General features: G+C 37.2%; 1 protein-coding gene across 9 annotated transcripts in view; it reads left to right on the top strand.

Moving 5' to 3' along the window:
• Nucleotides 1-17,455, top strand: part of nav2a (neuron navigator 2a) — a 262,068-nt gene that overhangs the window by 118,927 nt on the left and 125,686 nt on the right. For 8 of the 9 annotated variants that reach the window (XM_028014164.1, XM_028014165.1, XM_028014167.1 and 5 more), the window contains exon 1: nt 5,290-6,027. The exons of the other annotated variant lie outside the window; for it this stretch is intronic. In XM_028014164.1, coding sequence (XP_027869965.1) covers nt 5,830-6,027 — 198 coding nt within the window. In that variant the 5' untranslated portion in view covers nt 5,290-5,829. Of the gene's footprint in view, nt 1-5,289; nt 6,028-17,455 lie in introns of those variants that run through there. 9 annotated transcript variants of the gene reach the window in all.

Genomic DNA, 17,455 nt, shown 5'->3' on the forward strand with positions numbered 1-17,455 from the left:
AATGTAATTTTTTTAATCTACAATGTACATTCTACATCATCATACTTACATTTTGGTCTAAATATGTTGTAATTTTCTTATTAACCTAAAAAATGTAAAAATTGTATATCTATTATACCTTTTGCCTATGGTGGTGGCAATGCAGACTGGGGAAAATGTCTTGTTATAAGTGGAATAATCTGCCAAAGGAGCTGGTGCTTTTAAATCAATGTTAAAGGATTATTAAAGCTCTTGTGTTTTACTGAAAAATTACTACAAAAAATACTTGGTAGGATTTTTGTGTTTTTGCAGTGTAGAACTAAATGCCAACTTCTGCTCTGTAATCACTGATAACAAGATAACAGTTATTTTTCAGTGTGAACACTACTGATTTTCTAATAGCTGTTTCTGTGGAAAGTTTAAAATTTTCTGTAATGTAACACATTCGTTCTGTAAACGTTTCTTAAATAAAACATGGATACAACTAATCATAGATCGTTTTAAATTAAATGCCAGAAGAGTTTGAATAAATCCAAACAGTTTAGAATGAAAGTGGAGCTTTAGGGTTATGTGTCCATGTTTTTGCTGTTTGTTTGCATGTTTGATGCTCCATATGAGTATGAACCCAGCTCTCTTTATTGGTGACATTTGACAGGATGATGACAGGATACCTCGCTTCCCACATACTGCCCTAAAGACCCAGTTAGATCTCAAACACACACACACACACACACCCGCACACACACATGTGCTGCAGCTGGACTGACACTAATGCACAAATCTACTCTAACTGATGCCTACTCCCGCCTCTTTCCTGACTCTCCTTATTGTTTTTTTTTAAATCTCAATTTGATTTTGTGTTTCACAAGCAAAAATAACTTTGTCCTTACTTTAGCTGACTCAGCAGATTCCTTTGAGATGAATTTGTGTTGAATGTGTGCGTAGAGTCTTTGTCATTTGTGTATTTGTCCTTTGACTGCATGTTGTGTTGCAGCCGTGCCAGGGCCCTGCTGGCTGCCACCCTTCATTACCATGAGAGGTTTTGCGCGGGGCGGGAGCAAAGTGATGAAGGAAACGGTGTGTAGGTCAAGTCAAAGATCCTGTGGCGGCACGGTGGAAATGTCAGGTGGTTGCTCCAGTTAGCGCTGCTCATGTTGGCGCAGACGGCCCAGTTGTTCCGGTCTGCTGACTCCGCTGATGAAAACAATCAGCAATAAATGTGTGTCGATGTGCGTGTATCCACAAGTTAATTTAATTTATGATGCATAAATATTGCTGCATCTTCAATAGTCTGAATATGAATCGTGGCGTGGGAATGAAAGATATTTAACAAGTAGTTTGAATTTGATCTTGAAGTATTTTGATACGTAAAGGACCCAAATACATTAGACTCTGTACAAGCTGCTTGTCCAGTTTCCACAAAGTGAGTTATAAGGTTAGTTTTATTTATATAGCACCTTTCTCAAATATAAATCACAAAAAATAAAATATGATTAAAAAATAGAAAGGTCAAAACACGTTCAGTACATTTTTTGCACAAAATTAATTAAATTTTACACCCCCGAACTCAATGTTAACTCTCACAAGTGAAAATGGCTGCCAACAGATGCACATTTATACAATCATATATCTTTGAAAAGCAGAAGTGGAGCGTCTTGCACAACCAACAAAAATGCAGCAAGTGGGTTCTTGATGGTATGTCAGCAACAAAACAATGGTCTTTTCCAGCAGCCATTGTACCAAATGGGCTGGAGGTTGACTTGGGTTGCTTAGTACATGAATTTTCTGTAAATTTCTGTAAAGTATTGCCTTGTTGCTGAAAATGTGCTATATAAATAAAATTACCTTTACCTTTAGTAACAGGTGGAGCACTGCTAATTTGTGAAGTTACGTTCCGAAGGTTTTTGAAACGGGTTTTCTAGATACCAGAAAACATTAACTTGTTGCTAGAAAAACACCTGGGTGTTTTTTTGGGGCATTTTTTCAGAAGCAGCTGAATTTTGCATAAGAGGTCCTTAATATAGAAGAAAAAGTACAAGTTCCACTGGCAGATTATTTCACTTACAATTATAATTTTTTAAAGGAATTATTGACTAAAAACAAGCTGAAAAATTGCTTATGAGTTATTTTTGTCCTATTTCAAGTGTACTAAGATGTTTAGTACACTATTACAAAAAATATTTGGTAAGGTTTTGTGTTTTTGCGATGTGTTAATGTGGACTATTCTTGATAATCTTGCAATTTAAGCAAAATTCAACTTTTGCTCTAACAGATTGTGCTGATTTTCACTGAAAACTGATGACTACATTTGTAGTTGCACTACGTGTTTCCATACGTCACATTCTTTAGCACCTAAGTGTTTTTGAAGCGGTGCATAGACTGGTATTTTTTGAACACAGATGTCAGAACTCTGCAGAGCTGCACCCAGATATACATATTTAAGCAAGCCTCCTATAGAGTTTCTATATAATCTCTGTTGACATGAATCTGACTGCAGCTCACTGAAAACACCCACCACCTACCCCACATGAATGTTTATTATTCTGGGAGAAATACAGTGTAAACATACAGCAGAGCACAGCGGTGGGTGTCCTACTTATTACTGTCAATACCGCCCATTTACTGCCAAACAGCCTCTATTATTAGACTCCACTGGACTCTCATCAGGTATCTTCAAAGGTTGCAGCATAAATCACATTTCACTGCTTTTTCTTTCTTCTTGTGACTCTGTGAAGTGCAGCTCTGTGATCCACGTGGGTCTGACATATGTTTATCATCACAGGGGAAGGAAAATAATGGAAATTTCCCTTGTTATGCTTCGCATGATTTCTCCTTTTTTCCATTTTCCAAATGAGAGAATGACATTTGAGGCAGCCAGGGTGGAGTTAATGTATTTTCCTATATGTTTCACTGTTAAAAGAAAGGCTTGTAATGTTACGCTGAGGCAGATTTAAAGATACATTTTGAACAGAAACATTAAAAGTACCGGTTTTGTCTGGTTTGGAAAAACCTGGATGAATAGTTTGATTTATTTGGATTCTCAAGCCCTTATGTTGCTAAAAACACAAACTAGAACCACACAGATGCAAAAGATGGCACTTAGACATAATCAGATATCAGTATTAGCATAATTTGGGATTAATATAACAGGATTAGGATTACCATATTCACCCTGCTTCCATAAGAGTCGGTTTTTAAATGTCATATTCAAAAAATGATTTCTTCATTGTGAGATATATAAACACAAGAGTTGCACTTTCTTGTGGCTCTGATGCTTTTAATTTCTCCTAATTTGTTTGGTTTGGGTTGTTTCTTGTAGGCAGCTGCAGAGTTTAACATGGTTTCCCTGTTATTATAGCAGTGATTCTAGAGTAAATTACTGGAAGGGTTTTTAGCTGAGCCAGTAGGATGGGGATGAGCAAAAAAAACAAAACAAACAAAAAACCAAATCTGTCCTGGTGTGTGTGAGGAGTCTGATAAAAATGCAAATATATATATATTTTTATGCTGAAGCAATACAAATTTGTTAAACTAAAATATTAATATTTTAGATTTATAAACAGAGGAAAAAGGTAGCATGTCTTTTCCCTCTGTTTTACCAATGCAGCATTATAGGTGATCAATCATCAGTCAATTCAGCAACCGATTACTGAATTGATTCAGTAATCGGTTTTTAAAAGTTTTGTCAGCCAAAAACTTTACAAAACCACCAAGCCGGTTTTTGGCAATAAGTTAATGCTTTTTTAGTGTCTGGAAAATGAGCAGTTTCAAAACCTCCAGAAAGTAACGCTGCTCATTACCTAGCAACCCCAGCAGAATTCTGACCGTAACCTAGCAACCCAAGCTAAGTTCCAGCACATTTGGTCAGCTGGTTTTACCACTGTATGCATTGTACAATGGCTACTTAGCATCCACAAACCACTTGATGCACTCTTGTTAGTTGTGTAGGAGGCTCCACTTCTGCTTTTAAAAAAAAACCAAAAAAACAATCGTATAGTTGTGCATCTCTGCAGCCATTTTTACATAAAAGTGTAAATGTTGCATTGGGGGACATGGCCAGCAGCAGCTTATTTGGTTTTAAAGGGGCACTGTCATGTAAAATTTACTTCATGTTATGATGTCATTCCCTCATCAAAACCATACCTGAAGTGTTGCTTTGATTCTTTCACGCATGTTTGAGAAATCCTTTAGTCTCCATGGCAACCATCCAGCTACGCAAAACACCTGGTTGACCCTAGCTCTGCTTTCATGGATGAAGCTCCTCCTCAGAGCTGCAGTTTCCAATCTTCAGAGCTTCCGCCTCGCAGAGCAGCCTTCATTCAGCTCCTTCAGACTAGCCAGCAGCAATTAGCAAACACCTGGCGAAACTGCACATCTGCTGAGCTCATTAATGGAGCTATTTCTCAGTGAAATGCTGGTGAAAATGTCGTTAAAGGGTTAATAGAGGATCAATGTTGTGATGGCTTCCTGAAGGCGGAGCTTCAGAAAGAGACAGAGCCTCAATTTCAAGGCATAAATTACAAAGTAAAATTTCTTTTATGTCATATTAAATACATATAGCATTTTTATAACCACTAATGGTAACATAGTTACTTGATTACACTATAAAATGATATTATTGCTTTGGAAAAATAAAAAAAAATACTGCCCCTTTAAAGTACTATTATGAGAGTAATCGTACTATTATTAGTACAATTACAATTAGAGGCCCTAAAAAAGCTCAAAATAGGCAGAACTGATCAGACTAAATTCTTTTTATATATTTGCAAAGTCATTCTCTTATGAATGATTTTGTGCAAAAAATGTAATGAACATGTTTAAGATCATCTGTAAATATATCCTAACCTGTTCACAGAATAATAATAATGCATCACTTTTAAAAACACATTTTTAACAATGAAAATATCCAAAAACTGAACATGGTGTCCTCCTACGCACTATTAAAAGTAAACTAGTTTATATAGTTTTACTTTAATCTCAGAATTATTACTTTTTTTTCTCAGAATTGGATATTGAGCAACTGATTTACCTCATTTTGATGATTTTCATAAAGAAATTCCCAGACGGCACTTGCTACGTTGTAACATTGTTTTCAAACTCGAGTTGAGAGCAAATGGCTTCATAAATGTGGCCTTTCAGTGAGGAGTTAAGCCAAACGGGATCAGAGAGCGGCAGGCTGGATGAAGACGCCACCAGTGTGTGTTGAGCCAGTCTCCACATATGTCAGCCTGATCTAAGCCACACCTGCTGCTGAGCGCAGAGAGAGAGAGAGAGAGTGTGTGTGGAGTGTGTTTTCAGGCTGCTCTGTCACAAGCGGAGCAGTCGCTGAAGCGAACAGTTGCTGCATCGCTGCTGCCTCTTTCCATCTGTTTCCGCTCTGTTCTTCTTCACAAATCTATGACTTCAGGCAATTATTTCATTCAAGAGGAGGAAGAGGAGCTGATGAAGGGTTATTTTGGTTAATTGCCGACTCACTCTGAACTGGAGGTGAGTGGAAGGGATTTCTTGCAACGCCGCAAGGTAACTAGGGATTCCTCCCTGGGATTTATTTGCTGTTTTTTCTGCAGAAATCTTTGGACATTTTTTTTTGCGTTTTGTGAGCTGAAGCTGCCTGTAATGGGAAACAGGTGGAAATGTGAGGGTTAACCCCCCCACTGCTCTGCATGTTGGCAAAGCTTCCCTACTTCTCTGCAGCCAAAGATCCAGACGCTGACAAATTGCACCTCAATCAGGTGCAACCTTGGTGTGCTGCTCGGTTCTGGGAACACTGGGATCTGAAGTGAGTGAGCAGAAATCGGTGGAAGTGGAAGTGGAGGGCGGTTTGGTCGTTTTGTGGACTCGGGGAAGAAGATGCCAGCCATCCTGGTGGCCTCAGCCATGAAGTCAGGACTCCCGAAACCCAAACCGGTTCACAGTGCCCTTCCCATCCCCCAGACCCCCAGCAGACCATCGGCCTTAGCTCTGCCTTCGGCGCCGCTCAAGAGCCGGCAGGTGTCCACCAGACCGTCAAGGAGTTCTCCGGAGTCGGAGGCAGCTGGAAACCCTCAGGTGTGTCAACATCATCCACACCTGCTTCGCTTTACTCACTCAACTCTCTCAGTTCTGTCACATTTTGTTTGGTCTTGGTTTGTGATTTCTAATTTCACCAAAATAAGAAATGCATATAAAAAGCTGTCACCATGACAAATTTTGCTGGACAATAAATTGTCCCAGATGTTATTGGATAAATGATAATGATTATAAATGGTAACGATGCAAGAACCCATTCTCAAAGATCAATAAACTTTAAATTCTAACACTGGAACTGGAAGAAATTTGAAATCCAAAATAAATAAACAAAACAACATAAACAACAAATAAAACAAATTATGAAGTCTTTATAAATAAAATTATACTTAAAAAAAAACAAAGCACCAGAAGAGAAAAACAATAAATCAAATGGATATTAATAAATTTGTTTTAATTTATCATGCGATTAATTGATTTATTGCTTATTGCAACAGGCTTACACAATAACAGACTTTACTGGATGATAAATTATTCCAGGAGTTATTGGTATAAACAATAAAATTGCTGTTTTGAGACCAATTTCAGCTAATATAATAATAAAGTAGAACTAATATGACTGACAAACCTCTCACAATATAAGTGTTTCATATCAGTCAATATTGATAATTATTGATTAGTTTTTTGTTTTAAATATCTTGTTTTATCCACAATTTTCATTCCACATCGTTGTTTATTTTTAATTGCTTTTGAGGCATGGTGGCGAAACCTTGAACTGCAGCTGTGCAAGTCACTCAACAAGTTGTTGCTAGGTAACCAGAGTGTGTGTGAGTTGCTAGGTAACCAGAGAGTGAGTGAGTTAGTTCACCAGCCTTGCTGAGCTAGGTTGAGGGCTAATGTCTTTCCTCTGCCTACATCTCCCAGAAGGCTGTGCGGTTCTGGATCGTAGGTCAGTAAAATTGTTGGAAACTGTATCAGACGTGTTACCTATTGATACTGGTATTGATAACGTGGTTAACACGATATATACTGTCATTGATTTATTGTTCAGCCCTATGATAAAGGCCTATTAATGCAAGTTCATCCTCTCAAAGATCAGTAAAATTTCATTTCCAAAGAACATTTTACTCACTGAAACGGGAAGATAATTTAAATATTCAAAAATAAATAAACAAAACAACCAAAACATTATATAAAACGGTTACTGAAGTCTTTCTGAACAAAACTGCACTTCAAAACATATCAGTCATATTAATCATTAGGCTCAGATAGGGAAAACAGGCAAAACTGCCAGTTAGGACTTTTGTAAAATAAAGAAAAAGGTGCAAGCTAACCCCCAACTCAAGTCTTACAATCGCATGTGAAAATGGCTGCAAACACATTATACAACAATTATACAACCGCACATCTTTCAAAGGCAGAAGTGGAGCCTCTTGCACAATCAGTAAGAATGCAGCAAGTGGTTTTTGAATGAAGACAACAACAAAAAGCTTATGTTTTCCAGCAGCCATTGCACAACTTGTACAGCAGTAAAACCAGATTACCAAAAATGCTGGTTGGGTTGCTAGGTAACGACGCTGTAAGACTCAACAATCAGTAGTTTTTTGAAATGACTCATTTTTCAGACACAAAAAACATTAACTTATTACCAAAAAATGTCTGAGTGTTTTTTAAGTGCTTGTGCTATTTTTAAAAGGAGTAGGAACTCAAATAGAAGCATAAAAATGTGCAAAATGTGACTTTTAATGACCAGCCCCCCTTTAAAACAGTCAGTAACAGTTGTTTCAGTATATAAGCAGTTCACTGATTTCTCTAAATAATCCCATAAAACTGCGGCCTTGTTGAAAGCTGCTCGAAATCTGCTGATTTCCTGAAAGGAAGCCGGTCGTTCTGCTGTCCAGAACGGAGCCATAGCGGGACGTCAGGGTGGCTGTTCTGCTGCGTTTCTGAAATATTGGCTGTGTGTAGCAGGGCTGCAATGGCCAGAGCAGTCGCTCCAGCACCATGTAAGGCAGCGGGGAGAAGGAGCTGTCTCCCCATCTGTGTTTGTGCCAACCTGTCCAGTAAGTGTGACTCTGAGCGTCGCTGGGAGACGAATCTGGACGACGTTAGAGGAGAAGACACAGGAGGCCAGTGTTTCTGGACATGGGATGAGGCTGCTGTTTGTTTTTCTGGATAATCACATTTTCTCGCTGACCTACTTTACATGACTTTCTCCCCTCTGTCCTCAGTCTCTCCTCCTCTTCCTCTTCCTCATCCCTGTGGTGCTGATGAAGCAGCCCTCGTCACCCTCGGCTATGTTAACCCTTGACCTTTCTGAACAGAGGCAGCGACCTGAATGCTGCAGTCATATGCTGGACTATATCCAGTCTTGCTGTTTTACAGTCCTGCATTGTTATTTTAGTTTTTTTTGTCATATTTGGGATTCATTAAACTTGAAAACCAGTAGTATAAAAAATGAAACCCCAAAACACCCTTTAAAAGTGATCTGTTGTGCTTCCTTGAACAGGTGAGGATAGGTCTGTGGGTGATATGAAACATGTTCATTAAATTTATTTTACAAAATTATTCTTAGATAGTGAGGCTTAAGTCTTCTCAGTTCTGCCTATTTGTAGCTGCTTTAGAGCGTTTTGTCACTTTAAATACAAATAAGCTGCTGTTGGCCACGTCCCCCAACTCAACGTTTACACTCACAAGTGAAAATGACTGCAAATAGATGCACAATTATACAACTGTATGTCTTTGAAAAGCAGAAGTGGAGCCTCCTGCACAACCAACAAGAATGCAGCAAGTGGTTTCTGGATGCTAAGTTGACAACAAATCATTTGTCTTTCCCAGCAGCCCTTGTACAGCACATACAGTGGTAAAACCAGCTGACCAAATGTACTGGAGTTCCGCTTGGGTTGCTAGGTGATGGGTGGAACTTGGCTGGGGTTGCTAGGTAACAGCTCGGGTTTCGCTGGAGTTGCTAGGTGTGCTGTTTTGTGACATTATATTCCGGTAGCTGAAAGGGCAAAATTTCAACATAAATACGCTGCAGTAATTAAGAACAGCAAAAGAGTTCAAAAGAATGTGAAACTAGGCAGGCTAATTTTTTAAAAAATTACAAAATGCGAAAGTGCATTTGAGAACTAAAACTTAACAGGCTGTTTACAAAAACTGTGCAACAACAAAAATATTATCTAAAAATTAGTAGAAACTGTTCAAACACCAGCATGCATGTGAACAATATTTGTGTTTGTTATGGTTCTAGAGTCTAACAGCTGCTTATCTAGCACATTATTTCACTTGTAACATAAGAAAAATGTAATACGTTAATGGAAATAATACTTTTCCATCTATATTAAGGAAATATTTACTTAAGACACCATATCTTGCTGAGAAGTTACTTTTACTTCTTATTTCTAGAGCATTAAGATATTTGTACAAGAAACCAGACCAAAATTACTTGGTAAGATTTAGTTTTCCAGTGAAACTCTAATGTTCTGTTCAGTGTTAAAGTTCTTTGTTCTGAAATACAGTAGAGGTGAAACAGTTGGATGTTGCATTTCTAAAAAATGAAGGTCAAATATCAAGTTGAAATCCTAAAACTGTTTATAAATTACCTGCTAAAATAGAACAACACAAGAAGCAGATTTAGTGAAATGTCAATACTCTGTTGTAATTGTAAGAATGATTTTAAATTGTCAGTTTTATTCAGTCGTTCAAACAAAGAAAATCAGTTTGTGTGAAAATCAGCACCCTGCAGTGTCTTTCCTCCGTCTCCTTGTCATTTCGTCTCAGCATCCAGTGCTTACCGCAGCGTGAGCAGCTTTTCCAACGATGAAATGGGGAACATTTCAAGTTGGTACATCAGGAGCAAGAACATATTGCTTCTTCCTCTACTTCGTGTTTCCAGCTGTGGATTGCCTCCTTGGAGAAAAGTGAGCAGAATTGTAATGGGCCCAGGTTAAAAGCCACTGCTGTATGGTTTCCTGTTGAGTCTTTTCATATTGCACAATGTTTAATCTGAAAATTTGACCGCTGAGGAATTGGAGAGGGAGCCGCAAATAGCTTTAGATCCAGTACAACTCGATGTGAGCTGAGGTTTGAGCTGATTTTTAACCAGGGGAACAAATTTTTATGCATTCTATCTTTATCTGGTGAACAGTAGTGTTATAAGAGTCTCATTTGAAACAAAATTAACAAAGCAAACCATGCAGAAAAGGAGCCAAATAATCTTAAATGGGACGTATTATACAAAATTGACATTTTGTGCATATTTTCAAACTTAAAATTTGTGTTTCAATTGCTTCTAAAAACACCCAAAGCTCTTAAAAATACCCCAAATGGACAGCTTTTGGCAATAAGTTAATGTTTTTTGTATTTCTGGAAAAGGAGCCGTTTACCAAAAAAATCAAGATGTAATGTCATAAATCAGCAGGCACTGACCTTTCACCTAGTAACTGCAGCGAAACACAGCTGTTACCTAGCAACCCAGCCGAGTTCCGCCTGTTACCTAGCAACCCAAGCTGAGTTCCAGCACGCTTGGTCAGCTGCTTTTACTGCCGTATGCATTGTATAATGGCTGCTGGAAAAGACAAGTGTCGTGTTGTTGACTTAGCATCCAGAAATCACATGCTGCATTCTTATTGGTTGTACACTGCAAAAACACAAAATCCTATAAAGTAGTTTTGCTCTGGCTTCTCGTGCAAATATCTTAGTACACCTGTAATAAGACGAAACAAGCTCAAAAGTATATTTTCAGCTATACATAGGACCTTATTTTAGGTCAATAATTCCTTAATATTTTTGATAAGGTACTGGTTCCATTAGCAGAATATTTCACTTTTAACAAGACATTTTTCCCATGTTTGAAGTGAAATAAACTCCCAGTGGAAATAGTACTTTTTAATAATTATTAAGTAATTCTTGACCTAAATCAAGCTCCTATATCGTTCAGAAAAGTCAGTTGTAATCAGTCAAATTTGTCTAGCAGCAAGGCAGTTTAAAGGGCTTTACATCATGAAATCACAAACATAAAAACTCATAAAAACAACATACAGTTGACAGTTGCAAAACCAGTAATAAACATTGAATTAGTTTGGTCTTATTTCAAGTTTTCTAAGACATTTGCACGAAAAACTAGGCCAAAAATAGTTGGTGATATTTTGCAGTGTGCAGGAGGAGCCACTTGTGCTTCTCAAATATGTACAGTTGTATAAATAAGAATCTGTTTGCAGCCATTTTCACATGCGAGTGTAAAAGCCACCAGCAGCTTATTGTGATTTAAAGCGACAAGACGCCCTAAAACAGACAAAGATCTCATTATCTAAGAATGATTTTATACAAAAAAATGTTTTGTATAGGCCATAGATCTGTCCTCAATTGTTCAAGAAAGCATAATAGGTTGCTTTTAAAATCCTGCGTGCATTAAGCAGCTGAATGACTGGATGTGTTTGTGGAAAGTCGAACAGGAAACATAAACTGAGTTGGACATGACACCTTTAAGCGCCGACAGGGTAAGTCAGTAGTTATCTGAGGGATTAGTGAAGCCTTGGTTAAAGAGAAGCAGCAGCTCACGCATCCAGCTGGATGGCCCAGTTGGCTGGAGGCCCAACTCGTTCAGAACGACTTTAACAAAGAGTTAATCCATAATGCAGCAGGAGCAAAGAGAGGGAGTCACCCAGAGATTATTTACAGGCTGGGATGAAGCAGGTCTGCAGGTGTTTGTGGCTCAGAGTGTGAAATCTGCCACTACAGTCAGGGAATGTGTCAAACCACCTGCTCTGTGTGTGTGGGCGTGTGTGTGTGTGTGTGTGTGGGTGTGCACACGCATGGGTGTGTGTGATTTTATTATATATATATATATATATATATATATATATGTCCTGACAAGCTCTACTGACTTTTAACCTTTTATGATGCTGTTATAGTTGAGACGATCTCTTTGCACAAACGTACTGCTGCCCTCTAGTGTTCAATGTCTCTTTTGCAACCATTCATAAAATCAAGCCTTACACTGCAAAAACACAAAATCTTATCAAGTAATTTTAGTCTAGTTTCATTGCAAATATCTTGGTACACTTGAAATAAAACAAAATTAACTTAAAAGTACCTTTTTATCAAGCTATAGGAGCTTAAATAATTAACATTGAAGTAAAAGTACTAGTTTCTCTGCCAGCTTATTTCATTTTTAATAATGAAATATTAAAAATACTAGCACTGTTGTTATTAGTTAACACTATTACTAGTACTGTTTATTAGTTTTAAGGAATTATTGCTGAAAAGTTACTTATAATTTTGTTTTGTGTTATTTGCACTAGAAGCTATACCAAAAATACTTGGTAATATTTTTGTGATTTTGTGCATTTTACTGCAAAAGCCACAACATGTTACCAATTATTATTGGTCTAGTTTGTAGTGCCAATGTCTCAATTCACTGGAAATAAGAAAAACTAACTTATAAGTAACTTTTTAGAAAGAAATATGAGATTATATTAAGGTATTAAGATAAGGAATCTAAACTAAAATGCAGTGTTTTTGAAGCGTATCGTTCTTGTGTGTGCACTCATGCAAGGCCAGCATCTTTGCCTCCTCATTAATTATTAATGCCTCTGTTTTTCACACCACTCTCCTGTTTCCACGTTTTATCCTGAAGTTTCTTGTCAGCTCATTCATTTTCTGCTGCAGCTTTGAAACGTTTCAAAAGTGTACATTCTGATTTTTGTTTTTTTGCATAACCTTCTATAATTCATGTAAAATACAGACGGAAAAACTGAGAAACATTCAGATTAACGTCCTGAGAGAAACAGATATTTGTCTTTTTAATTGAGTGATTAGGATCTACTATCTTAATAAACATCTTTGAAGACGAAAGGCAAACTGCTGCTGCCTTTGTGTGAATTTATTAGTCTGAGAGCTGAATGTGTACCACATAAAGACATCATGAAGATAATATTTACCAAGATTGTCTGTTAAATAAACCAGGAACTGTTTAAATAAATCCCCATCCATTACTAAAAAGCTTTGGTCTGATAAGTCAGCTCCATTAATTCATCCCTTTTTGAAGATGCAGTTGCTGGAGATTATGATTTCACAATTTAAATAAATTTAATTAAGATTTCTGGGATTGAATCGACTGTGAACACGCTTACACAGAGATATATGTGAACTTTTTTGATTATTATGGATTGAAAGTTAATTAAATGACCCTTAAAGTCAAACTGATTGGTCTGTTTTGTTAAAATTAGATTCAGAAGTTCTCATCAGCTTCATGAAACAGTTTAACAAGATTTATTTCATTTAACTTTATTTGTTTAAAATATTATTCAAAAATATTCATATTAGTATTAGTTGATGTTTTGCAGTGTTGTTTCTATTACATAACTATAAAGCAGCAATGTCATTTGCTAAAAACATTTTTAGACCAATAACAGGGGAAATGCAGACAAACAAATAAATGCAAAAAAGTCTAAACTCTGAAATATTAATCTAAGTTAGTTATGTTTGTACATTTGGAATTTCATGGATGCTAAAGATACAGACTAATGCAAAAACACTGTATTTTATTTAATCTCAAAGAAAGCTTGATTTAATTCCAAAAAGTACTAATATTAATTTCTATTTTATCAATAGAAGATGTTCAAAATATTAAATTTTAGTATCTTCAGCTGATTCATTCGATGACACACTAGAGCCAAAATTGACAGAAAAAAGGATTTCTGCAGAAATTTAGAGTTTAATCTCACAAATTTTATTGAAAAAATTTGAACATTTCTGAGTTTGAGAAATCAAAAACTTGGTAGAAAAAACAAAGAAACTTTGAGACTAATCTCAGATTTTTTAAAATTTTTTTTCCAATTTAGAAAATTTTCTGAGTTTAAAGAGTTGAAAATGTTTGACTTTTTTTTCTATAAAATTTGTTTGATTAATCTCAAATTTTTTGATTTTTTTCTCTCTCAAATGTTTGACCTTTGGCACTCAGAAATGTAATCATTTTTTTCAGAAAATTTCAGACAATCTCAAAATTTCTGAATTAATTTTTTTCTAAAACTTTTGAATTTTGGAGCTCAGAAAGTCGCTTGTATTTTTTTCTAGAACATTTTAGAGATTAAGCTCAAATTTTCTGAGCTTCTTGGCGGAAATGTCCTTTTTTTCTATCACCAATGGCTCTAATATGCCGATGTAGATTCAACCTTGTTGACCCCAATAAGAGGCTGTTCTTTATTACTGGTGCCCATCCCCTCCTCCCAGTTTCCAGTGAAATGCAGTCATGACTTTTTTATGGTTCCCAGCTCTGGCCTCCTGCAGACCGGAGCAGGTGAGGGAGAAAGAAAAATCAGCAGCATTGCATTGCTAATAGCCGCCGGTCCGGAGCTGCACAGATTGCTGGGGGTTCTGGGTATATTGCTTTCTTTATTACCATGACAAAGGACCACACAGACATATGTCACTTCAAGAGGCGCTGCTAGTTAAAACCAGATTTAATGGACGTTTTATTGTCCGGGATGTTATTGTTGAACAGAAATAACCAGGTTTTAACAGACTACAGAGATCAAGTAAAGAAAAAAAGAACATGTTTTGTTGGGAATCGTCTCTTATCCTCATGGATTTAAACTCTGAACCTTTCCATTTAGAGTCACTGTTAGAATCGCCTTCAGTAGATTCATCATCAAGGGCAAATTGAGGTCGTTTGCCTTCATTTCTGACAGCTGACTCTTTAGAGATAAGAGATTTTCACCCAGCACTTGTGTGTCCTCTTTAAGAAAACCGTCCTGCAGATTGATCCAACTGAGTGGCAGAAATCTGGCAGCCGGGATGCAGACGTTTGTTCTGAAGCATTTTACTAAAGAATTAACGTCCAATTCTGATCACAGAGTAGATGGTAGCATGTTCAAAAAATAAAATATTGCCTTTTCTAATGTGGGTGTGTGAAGTGAGGTCTTTATAAAGTTATTATCAATTGGTTCCCACTTTTTGGGTTTAAATTGCAGATTTTCCCTATTTTAAAAAAGCAGCTTGATTCAGAATTTTTTTAATCTGGACTTAACTCAATGATCAAGAACCAATTCTTTGCTTTTTAACTTTTAATTTTGGAGGTTGTTGAGGATAAAGCAGGTGAAAAACCTTAGAAAATAAACCTAAGAGCACAAAAAAATTGAGAAAATGCAATGCAATTAGCAAAAATTAGTTAACATAAGCAAAAGAATGAACTTTTTTCTGTATAATCTTTTTCCCAACGGCTTTCTTTAGATAATGAATTAATTTTCTGACGCTTTTCTCAACACAACAAATTATGTTTTGATGTTTTTCTCTAGTTAATTCCCCATTTTCCTCACTTACCTTTTTCAGATGCTTCTCTAGAGATAAGTTAATCTCTAGAAAACAAACTTTGTTTTTTTTTTATTTGGAGATAACCATCTTGGTTTTATCAGGAAAACAAAGTTTTGCCACAACAGGATGCATTTGACGGATGGAATCAGGTTTAACACTCACACCAATCATTTGCTTTTTGTAGATTAACTCGTTATCTCAAGAAAACCATTGGTGAAAAAGTTTTTCTGACAAAAAAAACTTCTGTTCTCTTTAAGTAACTAAAAATGACCATGTTGGTTTGGACAGATTTTCCATTGATAAATAAATCATCTTTGGAAGTCTTGGTATTAAATTTCCTCTCTGTAGAAAACCTGTATGGTGTGTGTGATCATACGGCGTTTTGGCTCCAGGAGTAATGACCTCACCTCTTTTCCTAATGCGTCTCGATCAGATTCCACTTCCTGTGCGGTCGCCCTCGCTGTCTTCCTGTCTGAGGTCATGGCTGAGGACATAACCATATTAATTAAGAGCCTACATCTGCTTCTCCTGAGTCAACATCCTTCCAATCGATCCCCCGCCAAGGTGCCCTCTTCACTCCGGCTTCTCTGCTTTCCCAGTGTCAGTTGTCACATGGAGCTCATTGGGAAGCATAAATGGCGGTTTGTGAGCGGCGTGCCCTGGAGAATCAGCGCTCTCAAAGCGCTTTGACTAACACGATCAGCGTCATATCCGTCTGGAAGCTGGAGCCTGAATGGGAAGGAGAGGTTAGGGGTTAAAGGTCAACGGGACTGAAGTCACCGTCCCCAGAGCATCGAGCTGTATGAAACTATCAGATCATCTCTACATTTTTAATGATGAAGACCTGTTCGTCTTTCAGCTGGTGTTGAACATGATTGTTCATTTTAAACAGACGTGACAACAGCTGTGAAATATCACTCGGCTTTCTGTCAGCGCCGTTTGCCTTTGAAAGGATGACTGAGCGGATTTTCACATCTCCAGTCTCAGCTCTGCTCTCCTGAAGGTTCGGGGACTTTCTCAAGCTGTCTTATGCCTCCCGTTTCAGCCTGCATGCAACGGCAATAAATGTGAAAGCTGCTCTGGCAAATATTGGATTCCAAAGCAGAGCTGTAAATCTGACAGTCAAGAAGCTTCATGCTAAACCACACCAAGTAATTATTGACAATAAATCAAAAATCTCATCTGAATTAGGGGTTAATCTAATTTGAAGGAGTGCATGCTGCTTATTTATTCATGAAGATCTTTCAAACACCCTCTGCTAATGTCATCCACCGAAAAATGCTCCCCAGTATGTTATATCAGAGGTGTGACCAAGTCACTGTGTTGCAAGTCTCAAGTAAGTCTCAAGTCTTTGTCCTCAAGTCCGAGTCAAGTCTCAAGTAAAGACAGGCAAAAGTCGAGTCAAGTCTCAAGCCAGGAACCTTTAATTTCAAGTCATTTCGAGTCGTTTTTATTTTATTTTTTTTTATAATTTGCAATTATACATAAAATTCAAATAATAGACCATTTGTTCGTTTTAAAATATGTATTTATCTCAAATGATAGAACATGTGTAGCTGAACACAAAGTATAAAAACATTTTTAAATTGGACCACTTTATTGCCCAGTTCTGTTAAACTTGATATTCAATAAAAAAAGAGGAAAATGCTGACATTTCCACAACACAATACAAAGAACCATAACAGCAGTTTTTTCCTCTTTTCTCTGACCTGTCAAAACAATATATTGTCAATATAATTTCCCAACGTAGATGTCTTCAAATACACCAACCATCCTTAGATGATACTAGACCCGGCTCATCATCATGATGGGACAGAGAGACTCTGTTCCGTGTGTTCAGGTCCAGAATCTGCTTTCTGTTCCGGAGCCCCGCTCACTATCCACCGGCTTCCTGAGCTAACACGGTGCACATTATTTGTGGAGGCATTTGAAGGACCGGATTTATGGTAAATAATCACCAATTTAACCCGGAGTACACATGCTAACACGAAGTTAGCTAAAGTCAGCTATCTTACAGCAAAAGAAAAGCGCCACCTACCGATCTTTGTGAAGCTTCAAATGCCGGACAAAGTTGGACGTCGTGGCATCTCCATCCGATATTCTCTTCTTGCATGTTTTACAAGTTGCAGTTCGTTTTTTAGTCGAAAGTTCATAA

The sequence above is a fragment of the Xiphophorus couchianus genome, chromosome 4 (assembly GCF_001444195.1).
Source record: "Xiphophorus couchianus chromosome 4, X_couchianus-1.0, whole genome shotgun sequence".
NCBI classification, from domain to species: Eukaryota; Metazoa; Chordata; class Actinopteri; order Cyprinodontiformes; family Poeciliidae; genus Xiphophorus; species Xiphophorus couchianus.